Source organism: Corvus moneduloides, chromosome 9 (genome assembly GCF_009650955.1).
Source record: "Corvus moneduloides isolate bCorMon1 chromosome 9, bCorMon1.pri, whole genome shotgun sequence".
Classification (NCBI taxonomy): Eukaryota; Metazoa; Chordata; class Aves; order Passeriformes; family Corvidae; genus Corvus; species Corvus moneduloides.
The window spans coordinates 534,319-554,963 of NC_045484.1; the positions used below are offsets into that span (position 1 = coordinate 534,319).

Here is a 20,645-nt window from a genome sequence, read left to right on the forward strand (position 1 = left end):
AAAGCCTGTCAATGTTTTATTTTGCACAAGTTTATTTTCATGATCACTGTTGCCTGCTCTACATTTCATAATGGCTTCCTTATATGACTGCTGTGTCAGAGCTTGAAAATAACTTTATCAAGGTGCTGAAAGCTTCACTGGGTTGGAAACCTGCTCTCAAGACAGAATCGCAACACAAATTACTCAGTGCAAATACCTAGGTGTTTCTCACAGTAAGTTACCAACCATCACAAACAACAGCCAGTACACACAAGAGAACCCTTTTAATTCTTTTTCCACTAAAGACTTTTCATTAAGAAAAATACCAAGGAGGAAAATGCTATCTCATTTGCTAAGAAGTATTGTGTGGTGCTCTATCAATTGCACTGTGGAAAACAAGATGTTCTAGAGCCTGAAAGCATAGAAAGAGTCAAAACAGACTTCCCAGGTGAACAGAGTGGACGATGGCGACCCACGGGATGGTGGCTCAGGAACCCCTGCAATCCACATGACTGAGAGCACAGCAGGGAAAGGGCTGCTCTGTTCCACTTCACTTCCAGTATTCCTCCCCTCAGCATTTACTGGCAGCCAGCTTGGGTACTGAACAAAGGGTATAATGAGTCTATATAGTAGATCTTGTATTTTATACCTCAAAATGCCACCTTAGGCCCTGCACATATACCAAACTCTCCTCCAAAAATAAACTCCTGTGTCCTGAAGCATCCACTGATTCTGCACATGGAACAGCAGGCCCAAGGGTCTCCCCCATACTGCCATGTAACAGAGCTGTACTGCTTCTGGAGCCACGCTGGGTGCCCAAGAAGGGATTTTTAAATTCTAGGACCACCTTAACTATTGACTCTTACCTTCTCCATGTGTGTTTGCAGAACCTGCACTACTTTCTACAAGAAGAGATCAAATTACATAATGGGAAAATACTCCCACCAACCCCAAGCCCCGGCAATTTCCAGGAATTTGTCTGCCTCCCCCACCTATGTCTGCATTTCAAGTTTGTTAAAAGCAAAAGCTTTGAAAAAGCAATTTAAACCCAAGTGGATATTACACTTACCTGACTGTGTCATAGATAAAGATTCATCAGACCAGTTGTGAGACGTCTGATGAGACTTCACAGGTGAACGTAGCTGTCCTCCAGTTCTGTGGCTGCCTTTGCTGGAGTCTTGCTTTGATACAGATATGCTGCTTTTGGGAGGAGACTAAGAGAAGAAAAGGATAAAAAAGTAATTGCAGTTTGAAAGTAGAAGATCACTGTCATCAGGAGCCAGTTACAAGGATAGAACAGCAAGACAAGAGAGCATCTCAAACAATAGTAGCTATACGAAGACCTTAAGAATTTAATCTTTGCTAGACAGTAAAACAAAAATACCAAGAGCAGCAATAACTGACTGCTTACTTTGAGCCTAGATGTCAATAAACCTGCTTAGACTACTCTACTACCACCTAAGTGAACTGACACGGCTCTGACTCACAGGTGTTCAATACATTTGTGTCATCTTATTTGGTTACATCTGCAGCAATAGGAACTCCTAGTAAATAAACTAATGAAATCAACCACTTTATGTAAGGGGTGCAAGATGACATTCTGAATCAGTGAAACAACTATTTATAGAGCACTATTTTTCTGAGGCCAGGCAAACATTCAAAGAGCAAATGTTCCTGCAAAATGCTGCTTAACACTTCAACATTATCCTACAAACCTTTAACACACCTTGGACATAACCTCTGGCATATATTAGACATTTTATTATTATCTTCTCAGCAAATCTGCAAAGAAAGTGTTTGTAATAAGTCTAGATAAGCATTTCTTTTACTCCACAGACACTGCATTTTCTGTCTTATTAAGCACAGGACAAAATTAGGATGAAACTCATCAAAATTATCATCTAACTAGAAATAGCAATTGGAATAGAACAATAAGGCAGAATTAAGCAGCAAGCAGACTTAATCTGAAACGCAAAGGACTGTGCATGAGGTTACAGGTCTGCTTCTTCATCCCATAGCTGCACTTTGGGATACACTACTTGCAAACAAGGCAAAGTGGAAAAACAGAGCATAGTTTCCATGGCCTCCAAGAATTTATACAATGGCAACAAGCTAGCCTACAGCTAATTCACACTGGTAAACTGGGTCAGTGTTCCACCACTTAGCACTGCATACCTACGTGACATACGCAAAATGTTTCGCAAGACTACCCACAAGTTTAAAAATATCTAACTCTGTGCGGAAACAATATTTCCCCAAGACTTCAAAGCACACGTCTGATCACAATGATGACACACAGTAATGTGAAGTGGTATCACAAGCACAGAAAACAGATTTAATGAATAGTTTAATCTCCACAACTGGGGTGGCTATACTTGCTACTTCTCTGATAGTGTGTAAGAACAGCTCACTCACCAGTTTGCCAGGCGAGGAAGAGGACTTGAACTCTTCAGAATAAGCCATTTCTTCATTAATTGTACTCTGATCTGGGCTTTCTGGCTGTTCATGGCCCATGGGCTCTGATGGGACAGACTCAGCAGCCAGACTGCCAAGATCTTCTGGGATAGAGCTTTCACTATTCAGATGAGAGCAAGAAGGCACTGGAGACTCTTCCTCACTAGCTGTTTCTGAGATTCAACGGGAGGAAAAACAAGGCACATCAGAACTTGCACCATCTTACATGCAGAGGCTGAAGGCATATAAGGCTGAAGGCATACAAGGTTGAAGGCAAACTTTCTACGCTGCCTGCCTATAAAGTAGTAACTGCTACCAGTACACGTCAAACAAGCGTTATTGCACTCACCTAGACACACTGATGGTGAAATGTTTAGCAGGAACAAGCCTGCTTCCAGAGAAGTATGACTTAAAGCTATGATTTGTGTTCAAGATACACCTGGATGTGGCACTTAGTGCCCTGATCTAACTGGAAAGGTGGTATCAGTTAAGAGGTCGGACTTTATGATCTCACGAGGCCTGTTCCAACCCAAATGATGCTGTGCACCTGTGAAAACTGCCCAAGATTCTTAGTGATTGCTGAATATCTAAAATAAAGAGGTTTTCAGGATATTCTAACATTTTCCAGACAATACACTCCAAAAAGATTATTAGGGAAACCTGTCCTTCCAGTTGACCATACAGAAGCAAGAGTCACTATTAGTCTGAAGAAGTCATGGAGGAGCATATAATCTGCAGGCCAGATCTTGAATTTAGAATTGATTGCTTCCTTTACAGTAGTTGCAGAAAACATTTTAATGTTATGATTTCATCATGAGTCTCTCAAATGGCAACAAGCAAAATAATAAGGTGGGTTTTCAATATTCCTGTTTACTAAGTTCCGTAGGAGTCACAGCATTACTGAGGCAGCCATGGAGAACTATTCAGTGTCTGAGCGAAGGCTGGGGAGAGGAACTTTTCCTTCTGAAGCAGGGCTGAGCTCCAATGCTTACTGGTAGACACAATCAGTAGAAAGCAAGGCTATTTCCTCACTTATTGATGAGAATTCAGCATTTGTGCTGAATTTTTGCTCATTGGAACTTACTGACTCATACACGTATCATCTTTAAAATGTCTTACAATGTCTAAAATCCGCATGACTGCTTTCAGCAACAAGTGTAATAGGGCAGTATTCTGAATTCCCTTTGCACATTCAAAGGATGTGCTGCCTACTTTCAGCAAAGTGGGGGAAAAAGGAAAATAGGTATGTTTTTAGAACAATCCCTGAAATTATCTTCTCTCACTGCAATTCAATCCCTGTGCTTCTGCATGGTCCACTTAAAACTCAACTGTAAAGTTGTAGCTTCCAGCATCTGGGAATTCAATTTTCCCTCACAATAGCATAATTTATACTAATTAGATCCTAGCATACTTTACTACAGCTACACATTTCAAACAGGTTGCATTAACAATGGAGGGAAAAAAAAACCTGTTTCAATTTTTGGAAAACACAGACAATGGCAAAGCAGCCCCTGACAGGAGCCATCCTCACAAACAGTACTAAAGCTAACAGGGAGAGACACTTTGCTCACTACTGGGGAAAATGGTTTTAACAGAGTTAAGTTCAGAAGACTACCAGCAAAAGATCATGCCATATTGCAGTATTTCTGCTTTGGAAGACAGAAATATAGTTTAAAAATTGTATGTAGAAGTGACCAATGGGCTTATGCTGCACTTTTCACTTGGGAGGATACACAGCAAAGGAGAAATACACATTTAACTATGGTGTAAAACAGGCTTCAGAGTGCAGAAACTGAGATTCTGGGAGTGTCCAGAAAACAACCAAAACATCAGAAAAGGAAACAACTGCAAACCTAAGCCATCCCTGTGTCAAATTATGCTTGACTCTTGTCATATGTGTCACTGCCCTCCATTTCCCATTACCTTTGGGCTCAGTTCTCTGATCCCCCAGCTCTTTCTTGGGTATTTTGGTTTTGAGCAGCTCTTTGTCCCAGGCAGCCAGAGCCTGCTTTTCCATCCGCCGTATTTCTGCCTCCTCCGCATCCAGGCGGCGTTTCCACTCCAGCAGCTCCTCCGCGTGCTGGCGGCGCTGCATCAGCTTCTGCTCCCGCTTAGTGAGGAACCTGCCAGGCAGAGCAGAGGCCAATGGCAAAGCAGCCAGCCACACCCAGAGACCCCAACACCCAGATACTCGACTGCTGCCATTGCCAGAACCACACTTGTTCAGTTTGCTTTCTAGGGTAACACCCACAATAACTACTATCTCCCAGACTTCTGGTGTGCTGCTGAGAAAACCCCACAAGTAGACAAGGCTTCTTTTCTCTGCAGGAAGTAATGGCTATATCATACTGTAAACAGGCCGTTTACATTTTTAAAATCTTCAAAATCATTAAAAGTGCTACAAATTACGCACTAAACTGAACAGAAAAAGTTCCCAATTTCAGGACATGAAAAGTACCTACGGTATTAAACTGGAACCTTCTAGAAAGCCGTGACCGCTTGAAAAATGAACTTTTCTTTTTTGCTAATCCCAATGACAGAAAAATTGTAACCTCACTTGCCCCACAGTTTTTTCCAAATATGTAAATATAAGAGAAGGTGATTCTATATTAATAGTCCTCCTGGAGCTTTAATCCTTCTTCCTTGAAGCATCATCTCTATGGCTTGCCACACTTGGAATGTTAATTGTGAGCTGACAGCATCAAGAGAATAACGATGCCAGATTGTTTCTTCCCAGCTACTAACATATCTGGCTGGTAGTTTAAGAAGAAAAAAAAATTAAAGCTCATGCTGAAAATTAGCAGATATTTTCTTTCTGACAAATAGCTCTTAGGTGACTTTAAGATGAAACCTTAGAATTGACAAAACTCTCACAGGATTTTGTAGGGATGAATAGGTTTGTGTGCACACACTTGTTCTTTTTGCCAGCCCTTGTCTCATTTCTGAGCATTGAAGTAACCAAGACCATAGCACTTAACCTTTCAGACAGTAAATTGGAAGCAAGTTCAACATCAATTGCACACACTTCCTCTGGCATGCCAAGTCTAGAGAAGAGTGCCCATCAATCCATTCACCTCCTACGCTGAAAGCGTCAAGAAGTCATAGAATCACTCTGTAGAAAGTACACGGCTTGCCAGCTAGAGAGAGTTTGTCATTGGTACAGAAGTTGTGGTGCTGTAAAAGGCAGACTTCAAAGACTTGTGATGCTTCATTTTTGCGAATGTCTTTATAATTTTCAAGCCAGCCTAAGCACTTAGCATCAAAGTTTTTAAGCTGCAAAGTAGATAATAATCTCACTTGTGCTTTTTAATCTCTCACATTTCAAAAAACCCTTTTATTTACAGCGACTGGAATGGCCAAGTGACTCATGTGCAGGTCTTGCCTGCTAAGGGACATTTCTTGTTTGCTCACTTAGTGTTTGTTCTATTCCCTGGAAAAGTGAGCTGGCAGTTGATCAGAAAGGTTAAGATTCAGATAAGTCCTCCTCTAAGACAGATTCAGACAAAGGGACCAAGTTATGACATAAAAAGTTTCAGAAGACAGTAAGAGATGCTCACAATCTTCTTTCTGATGGTCAAAACAAGATGAGGTGAAAACCAGAAGATCTCTGAACATCTGCCATCTTGAAGCTGACAGATTCTATGATTTTGTGCATTATTTTATCACTTTCTACAGACAAGCATCAAACATAGTCTACACTTAGGCAAAACTGACAGGCTGGTATCATTAACACAGCAAACTACCAACAGTAATTGCATTACAAACATGACAGGGACAGCCATGACAATGTTGTGTCTTTCACCAGCACTATCAGATTTAGCCACTCTTTCTCTCACACACACATCAGTTCCAATTAGTCCAGTAGATCATACGTTTGGAACTTGTTATGGAGGTTATTACTGCAATAACCTCAATACAAAAAGCAACTTTTTCTTCTTTCTTCACCTACTGTTTGATTCCACCAGAAAGTTTTGCAGTTTACTGGATCTTGAGAGAGGTAAGCCCAGTTGAAATAAAATGCAAGAGAAAGTCTGAAATAAATGGATTCAAAGGAGCACGTCTCCTTAAAAGCAGATGTCAAATGAATTAACCTAGAAGACCACAAACAGGAGAAGAATCAATGAAATTGCCATGAAAATAATTACCACATAAGAATTACTTAATAAGAAAAATAAGTCAACAGAAGTGATGGGAGACAAAGAGGATTCCAACAAAAAACCCACAAAAAGAGGAGGATCAAAGCAGCATGGCCAAAGATGCAGACCCTTTCATAACCTTGGGGTTTTAAAGGCCAGAGCCACAAAATAGCAGACGCATTGCCTTAATATTTGTTGCAGTCTAGAGGGTTCCAGTTGCAATACCAAGCGTACACATTAATTCTCAAAAGCAGAAAAAAAATTGCAAAAGCACATCTGGCATCTACACAGCTGGAAATGTGGGGGAGCAATGAGGAAGCAGCAGCACTCAGATTGCAGCAGCGTGATTTCAAAGTCTGTTTCCTGGTGCTAACATCACACATTTTATCCATGCATTTCAAATATTAGTATTGACCTGCTGCTCTAAACTGTACTTGTACATTTTAAGGTATACTGACTATAAGCCCAAACTATGCGGCTTCAGCAGCTATTCTGAAGTAGTAACCAGACAGCGGGAGCAAAGTGAACTGTCTGCCTGCCAGAACATAGCAGGAATAAGAGATTAGAATCCTGGAATGGTTTGGGTTGGAAGGGACATTAAAGATCATCTAGTTTCACTCCTCTACCATGAGCAGGAACTCCTTTTACTAGACCAGGTTGCTCAAAGCCCCAGCTGACCTGGCCTCGAACACTTCCAGGGATGGGACAGGTTGTTTCTCAGGGTGACCTGTGCCAGTGCCTCACCAATCTCCCAGTAAAGAACTTCTGTATATTTAATCTAGATCTACCCTCTCTCAGTCTAAAACCACTACCCCTTGCCCTACCACTGCAGGCCCCGGTAGAAAGTCTCTCTCCATTTTTCTTATAACCTCACTGTATATGCTGAAGAGGCACAATAAGGTCTCCCTGGAGCCTTTTCTTTTCCAGACTGAACAAGCCCAACTTTCTCAGCCCGTCTTCATAGGAAAGGTGTTCCCCTTCTTTGATTTTTTGTGGCTCCCTCTGGACCTGCTCCTACAGGTCCACGTCCTTCTTGCACTGAGGACCCCAGAGCTGGATACACGACTGCAGGTGAGGTCTCACCAGAGCAGAGTGGAGGGGTAGAACCACCTCCCTTGACCTGCTGAGACGTTTTTCCAAGCAGCCCAAAATAGAGTTGGTTTTCCAGGCTGCAAGTGCACACTGCCGAGTCATGTCCAATTTTTTGGTCCATCAGCATCCCCAAGTCCTTCTCTCAATCCATTCATTCCCCAGACTGAACTGATACTGGGGATTGCCCTGACCCACATGCAGGGCCTTGCACTTGGGCCTTGTTGACCTTCCTGAGGGTCACGCTGGCCCACTCCTCAAGCTTGTCCAGGTCCCTGTGGACAGCATCCCTTCCCTCCAGCTCAACTGCACTGCTCAGCTTGGTGCTGAGGGTGGAGTCATCCCCCTGTCTATGTCATTGATAAAGATCTGGAAACAGTGAGGCAAGTGTCAAACACATCCACTGCTGAAGAACCTCTGGACTTTCTAGGACTGAACAGAGCATGCTCTATCAAAGAGTCTATCACTGGAGAAATATACAGTTACCTGACCAATTGGTTGTAGATATACAGCTGGAATTTGGGATGGAGGTTGGGAAAACAGACACTGAGAGAGGCCCAGTGGTGAGACGTAAAGACAGAGAAGAAGTAGTGAACAGGAGAGCAGTGTCTACAAAATAAGGAGGAAGAGTTTAAAACTAAGATAGCAATTAAGACAGAAAGAATGAGAAAAGGATAGCATCTAGCAAAGAACTTTAAAATTAATTGCATTTAACATTGTATAGTTAATACCCAACATTTGCAGTACAAAAACTATACACTGTTATGCAGAAGGTTATAGAACATACACTTACAACACTTCGTTTTCTGTTAATGAAAGACAAGCGACTTTCACACTGCTGCATTTTTCTTCAAATTTCGGAGAGTTTTATTACTTTGATGCAGATTTCCACAAGCACCAGTTAATATATCTCAGCCTGACCTTTCTCATGCTATTCTCTCAAAAGAGTTAATTATTGGTATTAATGAGCACGCTGGTTTTGCAATATCAACAATTTGCTGGTCTGAAACTTCAAACACATTTTCATTCACCTGGCGAAACCTCAGTAAAATTATTTCTACAGTAAGGTAAGCACCAGTGAAAGAGCAAAGAAAAAAGAGATTAAATAATTTACTTTTAAAACATAAACCGTTCCAGGAAGAGTCCAAGATATACCTGCCATTCACACGCTAGCTGCTAACTGGGATTTTTTGCAACAAAGTACAGACTTGATCTCAGAATATTCATATATCTCATTTGAAGTACTAACTGCTTTTAAAAAAATCTCCATAACTTACAGCTCTGCTTAAAATGGTATTTCTTGAAAGTATTACCATTTTAAGCTAATTCCTAATGAATTATCAAATTTATAGAAAAATACCATGCTCCATTTAGCTCTATCAACTACAATGCAAGCTAAGAAGCACGCTAAGGAAAAGCAAATGAAAAAAAGCATTTAATCCATTATTGCACAGATTATCATTAATGCTGCATATGCAAGGAAAGCCAGGGGAAGGTGGTTAATTCTCTTTGACAGAGCATGCTCCTGTTCACATGCAGGCTACACAGACTCATTAGTTAAAACGAAAACAGAGCTATTCTTTCATTCCCCTTTTAGCAGAAAACAAATATTAAAGCTGCCTCCTAAGTAAGGAAGCCAAAGGATTTCCACCTTGCTGTGGAGTACAGCAAATCCAGCATAGCAGGCTTTCCCAATTCCTTCCTCTAGTGCCTTTGTATTTATCATTCAGCTTCATCCCTTGTGCCCTATTTCCCACCCCGGTTCCCCTCAAATGGCAGCTTGCTATCATTACATCCTACACCAAACATATTACTCTATTGTTTTATGTGTTTTACAAACCAGGATATTAAAAAAAAGAACAAGTCAGCACTGTTTTTCAATCAATAAGCACTGCTATCACTACCAAAACACCTGCCAAAGGTGTGCAGCAACTGTACGATAGGAAAATCAAGTTTCAGAGAATCATTTACGCTTACACAAAATACTTCCTCCTCTGAACACGTACAACAACCCAAGATGTTTAAAACCATAAAACCAAAAATGTATGATCACATATATCACACAGAATTTCCATTTGTTCTATCATCTCAAATCCTGGTATCCAGCTTTTGAAAAGTATTCTCCAGGTGAGCAATATTTCCAACTACATAAAATAATAACCAAATGAGGACTAAAATATCTTTAAAGGTAGAACATACTTTATATCTGCTACTATCCCTTGCAATAGTAACAATTATCAATATGTAAGTCTTTATGCAATCGTAAATGTTGCTTAGAAATGAAGGTACTTCGAAAAAATAAGATTTCAAGACCAATATTGACAAAGCCACTACCTGAAAACAAGTGGCAAAGGAAGCCTTGAATATACACGTATATTTGTCATCGCTTTTAGTAACCACTACATTACTATGTCTCAAAATTCATAAGCTGCAGATTGTTTTTTTATCACCATTTGAAATTTGTTGAATCTTGTGTGGGAAAAAAGATAAAGACACTCTTTTAACAAAAAAATAGGATCAGAAGAAAAAAATTATTTTCTTGAAACCCTAGAAGTCAACATGGCCTACAACTCACAAGCTTTTCAAGTCCCCATCTTAAGCCATTTACCAGTCTCAAAAGATACTTTGAGAATTTGCCACTATGATGATGGGGTGGTTTTCATACAGCTTGGAACGTCAGGAGTTTAGTCTGGAAATATGTCACCTCAGAACCTTTTAATGATCAGTGATTTTGGCAGCTGGGTTTACCAGATGCTACCAGAGGAGTCCGAATAAAACAGCCATCGACTCAGGCTAGACACAGAGGCCATGAAACTACAACATGTTTTTAGTTTTTCCTACTTATACCAAAGCCTCCCTTACTGCTACTGGGTTTTATTTTCATTATATTCAAATGCATGCATGTGTGGGAAATGTGCTTCTCAAATGATTGCAAGCAAACAGGCTGCTAAGGAGCCAAGGACAGCTGGCCTTTACATGGCACTGCTTGCTTTGTGATGTTTTATCCAGCTGTGTTTGGAGTCTCAAGAGAAAACACGTTACAAAGATCACCCACACGGACTAAAGTGCAGTGACTATCGTGGTTCTAAGCTCAAAATAATTGTTTAAGTAAAGACTGTTTCTTGTGGCAACTGGCAGAAGCCAGACTTTCAATGGATTAGTCTCAAATAAGAATTTAGGGCTTCAAACTAATGAGCACAGGTGGGTAAAGTGTTTGGGATGTTTCGTGCACACAAATAATTCCTCCACCGAAAGGCTGCAGAAATAATTTTTTATCTAAAACAATTTAAAAGGTGAAATCAGGAGATTCATTTTAGGTTTTCAGACCCAGGAACTGCACATAGATTTTGTTATTTCCTCTGGAGCCTAACAAACATTTTCAACAGTCTTCCAACCTGTGAACCACATATCTTCTCAGTCACATACATACTACCTCCATTAATACAGACCACCTCCGTTAATAAAGAAAATATTAAAGAATTCATCCTAGCTGGTTTTAATGCAATCAGAATTAAAATTCAGCAGCTGGATAATTAGATAGAAATCACATACCTGACAACCTCAGTGCCTTTCTGTGAGCCAGACCTGAAACTCAGTTACTAGTTGTTGCATGACAATTGCTATTCTAAGTCACATTTCAATTCAAGATAAAAATTGGCACTGTAATTCCAGAGTCTCGCTCCCTATGTTTTTTCCTCTTTAAGGTAAAAGGGGAGATACAAAATAAAGGCACCATTTTGACCATTTGACTTCAGATCTCTCATTGCAAGAGAAACTCTGACAAGCTGTGCAGTGAAGCTGGAACCCATCCACATTCCTTGTACCTACAAATATCAACATCTCTTAAGCTGATGTGCTTTTACCAACTCTACCAAGCACAAAGAATATTAAACCCAATCTTCTACAATAAAACCTTGACCACTTGGTCACCATAATGTTTGAATCTTAGTACTCATGCAAGAACTGTAGCCTTTACATTATATTCAAAGATTAATATAGTTTTATTCATGCTTCCAATCAGCTGTTTTTCAGGCAATTCAGATCAAAGCGTGCGTGATATCAACACCACTAATATTTCTGATGGCCATTTTTAGTGCAGATGCGAGCCAAACCAATCATTAAAATAGCAAACTTTTGTAAAAGAAAAAAAGATATAGTTACTTTTCATCCATTCTGCTGCGCATTTTTTTAAGTTTCTGCATGATGCTGCTGGTCTCACTGCTGGAGATGGAGATTGGGGAAGGGCTGCGTGTTTCTGCATCAGTTGGAAGTGGGCTGGAACCATTGCTCTGCTTGATGTCATCCTCGCTGGGAAGCTCCTGCAATTAAAGTGTTAAAATAAGAATATTCTACAATCCTTTAAAAATTGTGTTAATTTAGCTTGCTTCTCTCTAGATTACATAAAACACTACTTCAGAAAAGTCTGTCCACTTGCAGATTTAACTTCATTTTCCAACCTCATTTTTATTTGACACACAGCTTTTTAGTACACCCTTTCTCTCCATAATTTAAGTTTTCCCCTAACTGTATCCAGAACCAAAAAAAAACCACCCCCAAAAAAAACCCCCAAAACAACAAACCACCAGAATTCAGTTACCCAAACAGGAAACCAATCTTTTCTATAGTATTACTATTAAACTTGTGTCTTCTTAAAATGTTGTAAGGAGGCAGCCAGTTACCAAAACCTCATTTTGCTGCCTTCTAAAGTAGATGCAAGAAACTTAGCATAATTACACTAACACAGCAGGAAGTTTTGGGATTAGTGCTTATATTTAGGAGTTTGGGCCTGACAAATAATCAAACAAAAATCAAAGCCTGAGAGATCTAAGCATCAAAAAACTCACATTCCTAAAGTCATTAGTTCAGCCTGAGAATGAACAAACACCATCTACTGTGCATTTAAAACATTTTGCAACTTCTCCAAAGGCATTTCCTTGAGTGATGCTCTAAAGCAATTAAACAGAAATTGCTGAGATAAAGCAGTGAGACCATTTCAGGCAGACAAAACTTCCAAGTGATAGGTCCAATCTAGTAGCTTCCCATTCCTATAAACACTGAAGCTGCATAGCTGAAGAGGGAAGACTCCAGCTTCTGTGCTGAACACTCACCAGCTTGTTTTCTCCTGCAGACTTCAGTTTTTCCTGCAGTTTCATTGTAGTCTGACGGATTCGCTCGATTTCTGCCTGCTGTTTCAGGATGAGCTGCCTCTCCTTCCGAGCAGCCTTGTTTGCCTCCTGAAGACGCTTAATTTCTGCCTTTTAGGGATAAAAGATTCAGCATAAGAACACTGACAGACCTCTCTCAAGAACACACTCAAAACTGCCACAGTGCCCTTCCTATGGGTTTGACATGACTGCAATTACATGAGGAAGGAACTAGGCTGAACTTCAGTAGCAAAGAGCTGAAGATCAATTAATACTTCAGAGTCTGAAGCATGAGATTACAGATAGAGAAGGACCCTTTAGAACAACGTGCTGAATATGACAGAAATGCAAATAAAACTTACAGGTAAGAAATACTGCTGGTTCTCTATTCCTATATTGACAGTACCTGAAACATTTAATGGGTACACATGGCTTTCAACAGGACTTTCCTAGAGGGCATCCCTTACCTTTTCCTGCTGTAATCTCAGCAGCAGACCACGCTGCCTCTTTCGAATAGGAGGCATCTTATCATCCTCTCCCTTGTCTCGCAAATGCCTGCAAATAGATTGGAAGAAAGAAGAGAAGTAAAAATAAAGTAATAAGATTACTTTATAATAATAAAGTAACATGGAAGAAGTGCACAACAGGCCTTTAAAAGTGAAAAATCCTTGGCATGCTCTCTGGTGGAATACTTTGCACTGTTTGGTCAGACAGGCACAGTAAAAAGGCTGGTGCAGGGAGTAGGAGATCTCACAAGAATGGGCAGAAGCTCTGCAGAGGTAGCACACTCACCTCACCGTTTGAGAAACACAAAAGGAAAGACACTTGGCTCACTACCTTTGTCAAATCCACAATAACAAGAAATTGTAAGAAAATGTCTGCTGAACAATGGTACTCTCATGCTGAGAAAATTACTGATTAAATCTGGCCACTGCTGTTCACTAGTATCAGTGGGTACTTCAAGTGGACTTCAGGAAAAAACAGATCTTAGATTGGAAACAAATCACTAAGTACAAGATGTATCCAGATTCACAAAGTGTGGCCTGTGTCAACTAAAATGACCTCAGATACACATCAAGAAAAGAAAGGTCAAACTGTTTGACAATTCTATACCTTCCTGGATTAAGATATGTAGAGTTAGCAACTACACTTGGCAACTACCTTCTCTAACGGACAACAAACATCTGATCTTCTACTGTTTCAGTGACATTCTCTTAATCAAACCACATTCAACGTAGATATCAAAGCACACTTATAACCTGAGTCCTGTTCTTTCCAAGTCCCAGTAACAATTGTACAGAATACTGACATCAGAAGATTAGTTCAACCATTAATACTTAATAAGGGAGAGGTAAGGTGGAAACAAAACCTTGAAAAGTAGAAGGGAATGGTCAGTCAGCAGTAACATATATTCAGAGCTGCCTTACTTTTTCTGGTGCTCCAGCCAAGCCAGTTCTGCCTTGGTCTTCTCCTTGAGAGCCTTCTCCCGGAGCCGGAGCAGCGAGGACTGATGAGCTGCTCGCATTTCCTCCTCTTTCATGTACTGTCTTACCATCTCCATGGTAAACTTAGAGAAGCTATCCTGCCCCCCTGAGAATGGCATGCTTAGCTCCTAGAAGGAAAGACAAAGTTGGCATGGTAAGACAGAAATGCCAAGGCATTTTTTCAATTACAAAGTGCTCATGTGTGTGGGTATATACAAAGAAACACAAAAATAGAAGCAGGAAGGGAAGCTGTTTCTTCTCTGAGCTTTCTGCAGGCCAGCTTTTTCTGCCCTGTGCTGTGCGACAGTTTTGGGAGGTTTTGGCCAGAGAGATGAGGCATCCTCTTGTATTTCCTAGCTGTGTGTTAGCATAGTTGGAGGACTTAATCCACTGGGCTTTTAAAACCTACCCCAAGTAGTCACTCCTCCTAAGCCACAAGGTAGAGGCCTGGATGGACTCTTCCATAAGTCATCACACTTGCACAACAGTGACATTCAGCATGATTCATACACCTCTGTGTTTTGAGATGCTCAGAGAACCACAGGGAGGAAAAGAACCCTCAACTCTGCAAACACAGCTAAGAACAGCTCGCTTGAAGCTTATTGGCTTAACCATGTCAGCTCAGTTAATGTAATTTAACTTAACTATGGTTGCCCAATCTACCTTGATAGATGACAGAGCTGTTTTGTCTGGGGACACATCCTCATCAGAATCGTCACGACTGCCCCGCTTCTTCTCCAGGTTATTTCTGCGATGACTCTCAGAGGGCAGCAAAGACCGAAAAGATTTTTCTTCAATCTCATCCTCTGTCATGGACTCATCAAATTTCAGGGAGTACTCTGTTGCAACAGAAGCGGAATCTGAGGGAGAAATCAGCTTTACACTCAGGTACGCACCAGGAATGCAATTTTAGTCTGTCTCATCTCAGTAAAGTTAGGGGGGCCAGAAAGACAGGGAGATAACTAATGTAGAAAAATGGGCGTTTAGGAAAGAGGGATTTTGAGTTAGAGGACATCTGTTATCCAGCTTTGAGAGACCTAGCAGACTTGTGTACACAGGTATAAACACATCTGGAGTTGCTGAAACATCTGGTGTTGTGCCTGCAGGTTCAACAAGTGAGCATCTGGCTAAGCTAACACAGCAGGACCTCAAAGGTTCCCATCTCACCGTGCAATCCTTTGTTACTCTTAAGAGACTACCGTTCACCTGGGGTTCAGCTTTCGTCACACACATTCCCTCATTTATTTCAGAAATTTGTTCTGAAACAGCACCACCCTCCCTCCCTCCCCCCTTACCACCTTCAGACCCAGCACACACCAGCAGTGCAACCAACCTTTTTCGTCTGGCAGGGACAAAACACTGTCACTGGGCAAGGAATCATCTGCAGCAGTCTGAGCCTGCTCTTCAATGCTGCTGGTTGTCTTCTCACGACGGGAAAGCTTCTTCTCGTTCTCCTTAGAAGACGGAACGGAAGGACTCTCCTGGCGGCTGCTGGTATTACTGTGTTATCAAGACATGATTTTTTAAAAAGACTTTGCACATTTCAAAATACTTTTATTACCATTACTACTGTACACACATGATTAGCATCACAACAATAAACAACATGCAGAGGGTTTGGTTTTGGTTTTAAAATGCAGCTTGGCTACTTTAAAATTCCATGTTTAATCAAAATACTGATTGTTTTTTCACTCTAGCTTAAAATCCATGTGGTTTGAAGGTATGCACATCCTTCACCTGGCAGTGAGTAGTGATTATAAACGAATGCAAACAAATTTTCTTTCGTATTTTAAAAGAATGAGTTAGAAATTCTGTTTTACAAGTCAGGAATACTACAGAGGACAAAATTTTTCCAGTTCAAGATTGGAGAAGGGATGTGAGAAACTTCATGGAACCTAACTAAATCAGGTAAGTGAATAGGACATAAAAAGCTTCTTACCTCTGATCATGAACCTTTGATCTTGAGGACTCAGAGTAACTATCGAACACTGGTGAGTATGTCTGTTTCGAGTCACCTGTCTCGCCTTTACCTTGTGATATGGCACCGGACTCACATTTCCTAGAAATGAAAAGCATTTGGGATAAATCTGCATTGTCTTAAACATAGGAGTAATACAGTTTTCATGAGCTTTCATCAGTTTACTAGAAGTAGTAACAGCTAAAATTTCTGCTAAAGGATTTCTTAAAGCTTAAACTAGTTAAATCATCCCACAAAACATCTAGATCATCTTTTTCTACTCTTTTATGTAGAGTTTCACAGAACCAATTAATGCCACCTTTGGTGTACACTATTAAGAGCACAAAGATGGAATCTAAGTTCATCTTAAATGCTAACTCATTATGGCATCTTAAAGTTTTCTGCAATAATAGGTGAAGCAAAACCTAACAAATCTTACTTCCTCCTTCCCAAGATGTGAAACATGAAGCCAAACCTGTTTGTATCAGCTCGGGCCCTCAGCTGCTTCAGGAACTCTGAATGGTGCTGCCGCTGCTGGTCAAACAAGGTGGTGACAGGAGCAGCTGGGGCACTGACAGTGTCCGAGATCTGCGTCCGTGTTAATTCTGTCATCTGAGCACAACAAAAAACATGGGAATACAGTGAGCTTATCAGCATCAAAATGCTTCTGGAAGAGAAAATAATCATTCTGAGAGGCAGTTTAGTGATTTATAACAACTGTGTAAGATGTGGGGTTACGGTAGCTTGTAACCACACGCGTCGCCTCTGGTTGTAGGGGTGCATACTGCTCTGTGGATATGTATTCCTCCACACTCCCTTCCTTTACACATAATAAATTACAGTGTACTTTCAAAAATATTCCCAGCACATTGGTGACTCATGTTTCCACTGCTGCATTCCAGTTAAAATAAAAAGCTGTTCAACTGAGTACCTGGAGTCACTTGTGAATGGAGATGGAAAAGCTACTCTGCTGACCCAGCATCAGTGACCAGGTCATCCCCATCAGCCTCTCCACTAGCACCTCTTATGCTCAGACTTCAAACTTCAAGCAAGGAAGAGATTAAAACCCTACACCAAACAAAAGCTGTCTGTTTCTTCTGCACTGTTTCTTAAATAGTTTCTATCCACTTCAGCTCTAAAAACTACAATTGTTTCTTTGTCTTTATCCAAGACCTCACTACCTACTCTCAGTGACCAATACACTGCATCTATTTGAGGTGTCTGAGCTCTTCTGCTCCTTTAGGCCATTCTTGACTACTCAAAAATTATTTAAACTTCACATATTTGGCAGAGGCCAGAACAAGTACATCAGTATTATTCTACAGTTCCATTACTCATCATAAAACCAGCCTTGGTGAGCTCCAACACGTGCACAAGCTGTGAAGAAACAGTTCTGTTCACACTCATCAGCCTTTTGCACTCCATCCCGTAACACTGACCCACAGTCACTGTGATTTCTAAATTGTGATGGAATAAGAGCATTTCTTGGTTACTGTGTTCCTTATCCATGTGTGAAGCAGCTGCTACATACTGCAACAAGAAGTATAAAACCTGATAAACTGATATAAAACCCTGAAAACTAATAAATATTCTGTATAGCACAAGAAGAACAAAGAGATTCAAAAAGAGGAAACTTCAAACTCTGTACCAAGTCAAGAGCTTTGCTGAAGATCCTCCCCTTTTTTTTTTTTTTTTAATTTATTTGTTCTTCTACCTTCAGCAGCAAACAAAATTGCAATTCTCTCCTTTTCTAGTTTAATTTGCATATGAACCAGATACAGGATCAATCCCTGATGGAGAGCAACTCTTACAAACTAAAGATGCTGTGTTCACTGTCATCAGTCTACCCTGGACAAACAAACTTCTTAACAGTTCATTAACTGGCAGATCATAAGAATATGGAACAGGGATTTAAGGCTGCTAATTGACTTCTAAGTAATGATGCCAGAGAAGCCTCCTTTGAAGTCCTATCATTTGTCATGTTATGAAAGTGAAGGAGTTGTACCAAGAATGACAGCAAATAGAAAATAACTTAAAAGCCAAAAAAGTATTCGCAGTAATACTGAAATTAAAACAGCTTTTCTCTTTCCCTAGGGCCTCACCTCACGGAGCTGGTGAGTTGCATCTGTATTGAGCAGTGCAGGTTCTGCCTGCTTGGCTGCAGCCTTGCACAGGGGCTCCTGTCCAGCCTCCTGCCATGGCTGGACCAGCTGCTGCAGTGACTCTGCATGGACCTATGCAGAAAACACAGGCAGTTCAGCTCTTCAAACTGTTCTGGCTATAGTAACTACAGATTTATTTCTCAAAATCTGGCAGAAAAAAGTTTGAAATAGGCCCTCGAGAGTTTCTTTTAGCTATATTAAACCCTTCTGGCACTTTAATGTGTTCACAACTTCAAATAAAGAATGCCTGTAGGCATGGATTTACTTGCAGCATTTTGCCTCTTACACACTCCACATTTTTGAAGGGCAGCCTTACCTGAGCTGCCTTCTGCCTCGCCTCTTCCAGTTGCCTCTGACTTTCTAAAGCTTCTTGTTCAGCCTTGATTTTCCAAAGAGCCAAGTCCCGTTCATGGCGCTGCTGTTGTGCCTACGGATCAGGAAAACAAGTTTTAACCATGCCAGCTAAATACAAAGACCTGATTTGCCTTAGCCACTGGTTGCAAACTACCTCTGAAGGATCTGGATCTACTCTGCTGGGGGTGTCTCTTCTGCTGAAACAGAATTTTTAACCTACTGACCCTCTTCCTTTTTAAGGCAATGCACATTCCCCATACTCTTCCACCACAGTGCAGAAAGGAGTCTAGGAGATCAACTAATTCAACCAACTAGAATAAACAATCTCATCAATGTAAGGAAAATTCAACCAAAAATACTGTTTTTGTGGAATAAAACAAATCATCCAGCCCAAGCAACTACACTGCATGGCACTAGAACCCAACATCAATCCCAGTAAACAATCACGCCTTTATCTGTCTGAGGAACACAACCAAAGCAGTGATTCCAGCTAATGGTATATTAATGATACATATTCCAGAGTAGCTGCTTCCTTGGTGTCACCTTACAATAAGAAAGATAATGTTAATCCTAAGAAATGGACATTATCAGAGATGCCCCATCACGCCCATTACGATTTCTCTGCACTGCTAACAAAGCTTAACTTGCCCTAACTTGATTAATTTTCTTGCTAACAAACAATAAAAGAAGAAAAAAAAAAGAAAGGTTAAGACAAAGAAGTATTTTCCCATTACCTTCAGAATCTGAGCCAAAGAAACACTCTCCTGCTGGGCAAGTGAAATGCCTCGTACTCGCTCCAGATCCGAGAGCTGCCGCACAGACTCCTCGATAGCGCTCAGGTAGTTCAGCTCTGCTGACAAACGCTGCTGCAGCCCCGCGGGGGAGAAGCGCATTCCTCCTGCAGGACAACACGCACTGCTCACCCTCACGGGCCCCAGCGTCCCACACCAAACACCAACAGAAGAACGCTGGAGCTGCTCCGCCATCAGCGTGCTTTTACAAAAACTCACCGCCTGCTGAGGCCGCTCCTGCTGCACACCTGCTGGATCCCAGGCCCATGTCAGGGAAGGCTACGGTTGGCTTCAGCCCTGGGGCTGTACCTCCAGAAAAGCCAGCAGGTGACTTGACTCTTTCTGCTGTATTTCCTACAGAATCAAACTGCAACATTTTTTGGGAGCCAGGAGATGGGGAAGAAGTCGGTGTCTTCTGGGGTCTTCCCTTGTCTGAGAAACTGACAGTGACACAAAAACCGAAAGGAGCCAATAAACTCCTAGTCCAGCCATTTGATAAAACAATAAAGCAATAATCTTGTTCTTCCATTCCTACACACAAACAGATCCATGCGAAGGGCACAGTCTGTTATGGTTTGCACAGGCCCAGTCTGTCTTCAGGAAATGGCCTCATGAGATGGGTTTTGTCCCTAAATCCCAGCTCAGAGTTAAGTTTCCAGAGCACCCTCTTCTCCCCCAAGTATTAAGCCTAGCTAGGACACACACACACACACACACACTTTAAAAAAAAAGAACACAGTATCTTCATGTTCTATGTGACCAGACAAGCAGTTTCAATGCCTCCTGTTAGGAGCCGGGCATGAGAAAGTCAGGATGCAATCATCTGCAAGCGCATTTTAAAAAGTGAACAGTTTACTATCAAGCACATGGATGCAACTGATTGTGACAAGCCACTGCCCTGAGTCTTGATGTCTCTCCTAAAATGGAACAGAAACCAAAACTTGACTTAAACAATTCATAACATACTATGGTAACACTTCTTGGGAGAAGACATTTCTCTTTTAAACAGAGAAAATAATAGAGATGCTTCTTAAATTTACTATTCCAATTTTATTAAGCTGAAGAGGATTAACAGTGGCTGTTTAAATCCCTTGG

The 20,645-nt window shown here is 41.0% G+C and overlaps 1 protein-coding gene across 8 annotated transcripts in view; it reads right to left on the reverse strand.

Moving 5' to 3' along the window:
* Positions 1 to 20,645, reverse strand: part of CEP350 (centrosomal protein 350) — a 70,597-nt gene that overhangs the window by 18,882 nt on the left and 31,070 nt on the right. For 5 of the 8 annotated variants that reach the window (XM_032118422.1, XM_032118418.1, XM_032118419.1 and 2 more), the window contains exons 16-31: positions 19,770 to 19,990; positions 19,494 to 19,657; positions 18,722 to 18,832; positions 18,346 to 18,477; positions 16,719 to 16,855; positions 16,226 to 16,345; positions 15,620 to 15,786; positions 14,950 to 15,146; positions 14,230 to 14,414; positions 13,270 to 13,357; positions 12,767 to 12,913; positions 11,820 to 11,977; positions 8,145 to 8,267; positions 4,357 to 4,556; positions 2,395 to 2,606; positions 1,049 to 1,193 (exon numbers count right to left, since the gene is read on the reverse strand). In XM_032118422.1, coding sequence (XP_031974313.1) covers positions 1,049 to 1,193; positions 2,395 to 2,606; positions 4,357 to 4,556; positions 8,145 to 8,267; positions 11,820 to 11,977; positions 12,767 to 12,913; positions 13,270 to 13,357; positions 14,230 to 14,414; positions 14,950 to 15,146; positions 15,620 to 15,786; positions 16,226 to 16,345; positions 16,719 to 16,855; positions 18,346 to 18,477; positions 18,722 to 18,832; positions 19,494 to 19,657; positions 19,770 to 19,990 — 2,507 coding nt within the window. The remainder of the gene's footprint in view (positions 1 to 1,048; positions 1,194 to 2,394; positions 2,607 to 4,356; positions 4,557 to 8,144; positions 8,268 to 11,819; positions 11,978 to 12,766; positions 12,914 to 13,269; positions 13,358 to 14,229; positions 14,415 to 14,949; positions 15,147 to 15,619; positions 15,787 to 16,225; positions 16,346 to 16,718; positions 16,856 to 18,345; positions 18,478 to 18,721; positions 18,833 to 19,493; positions 19,658 to 19,769; positions 19,991 to 20,645) is intronic. The other 3 variants (XM_032118423.1, XM_032118425.1, XM_032118424.1) reach the window with 3 other exon arrangements.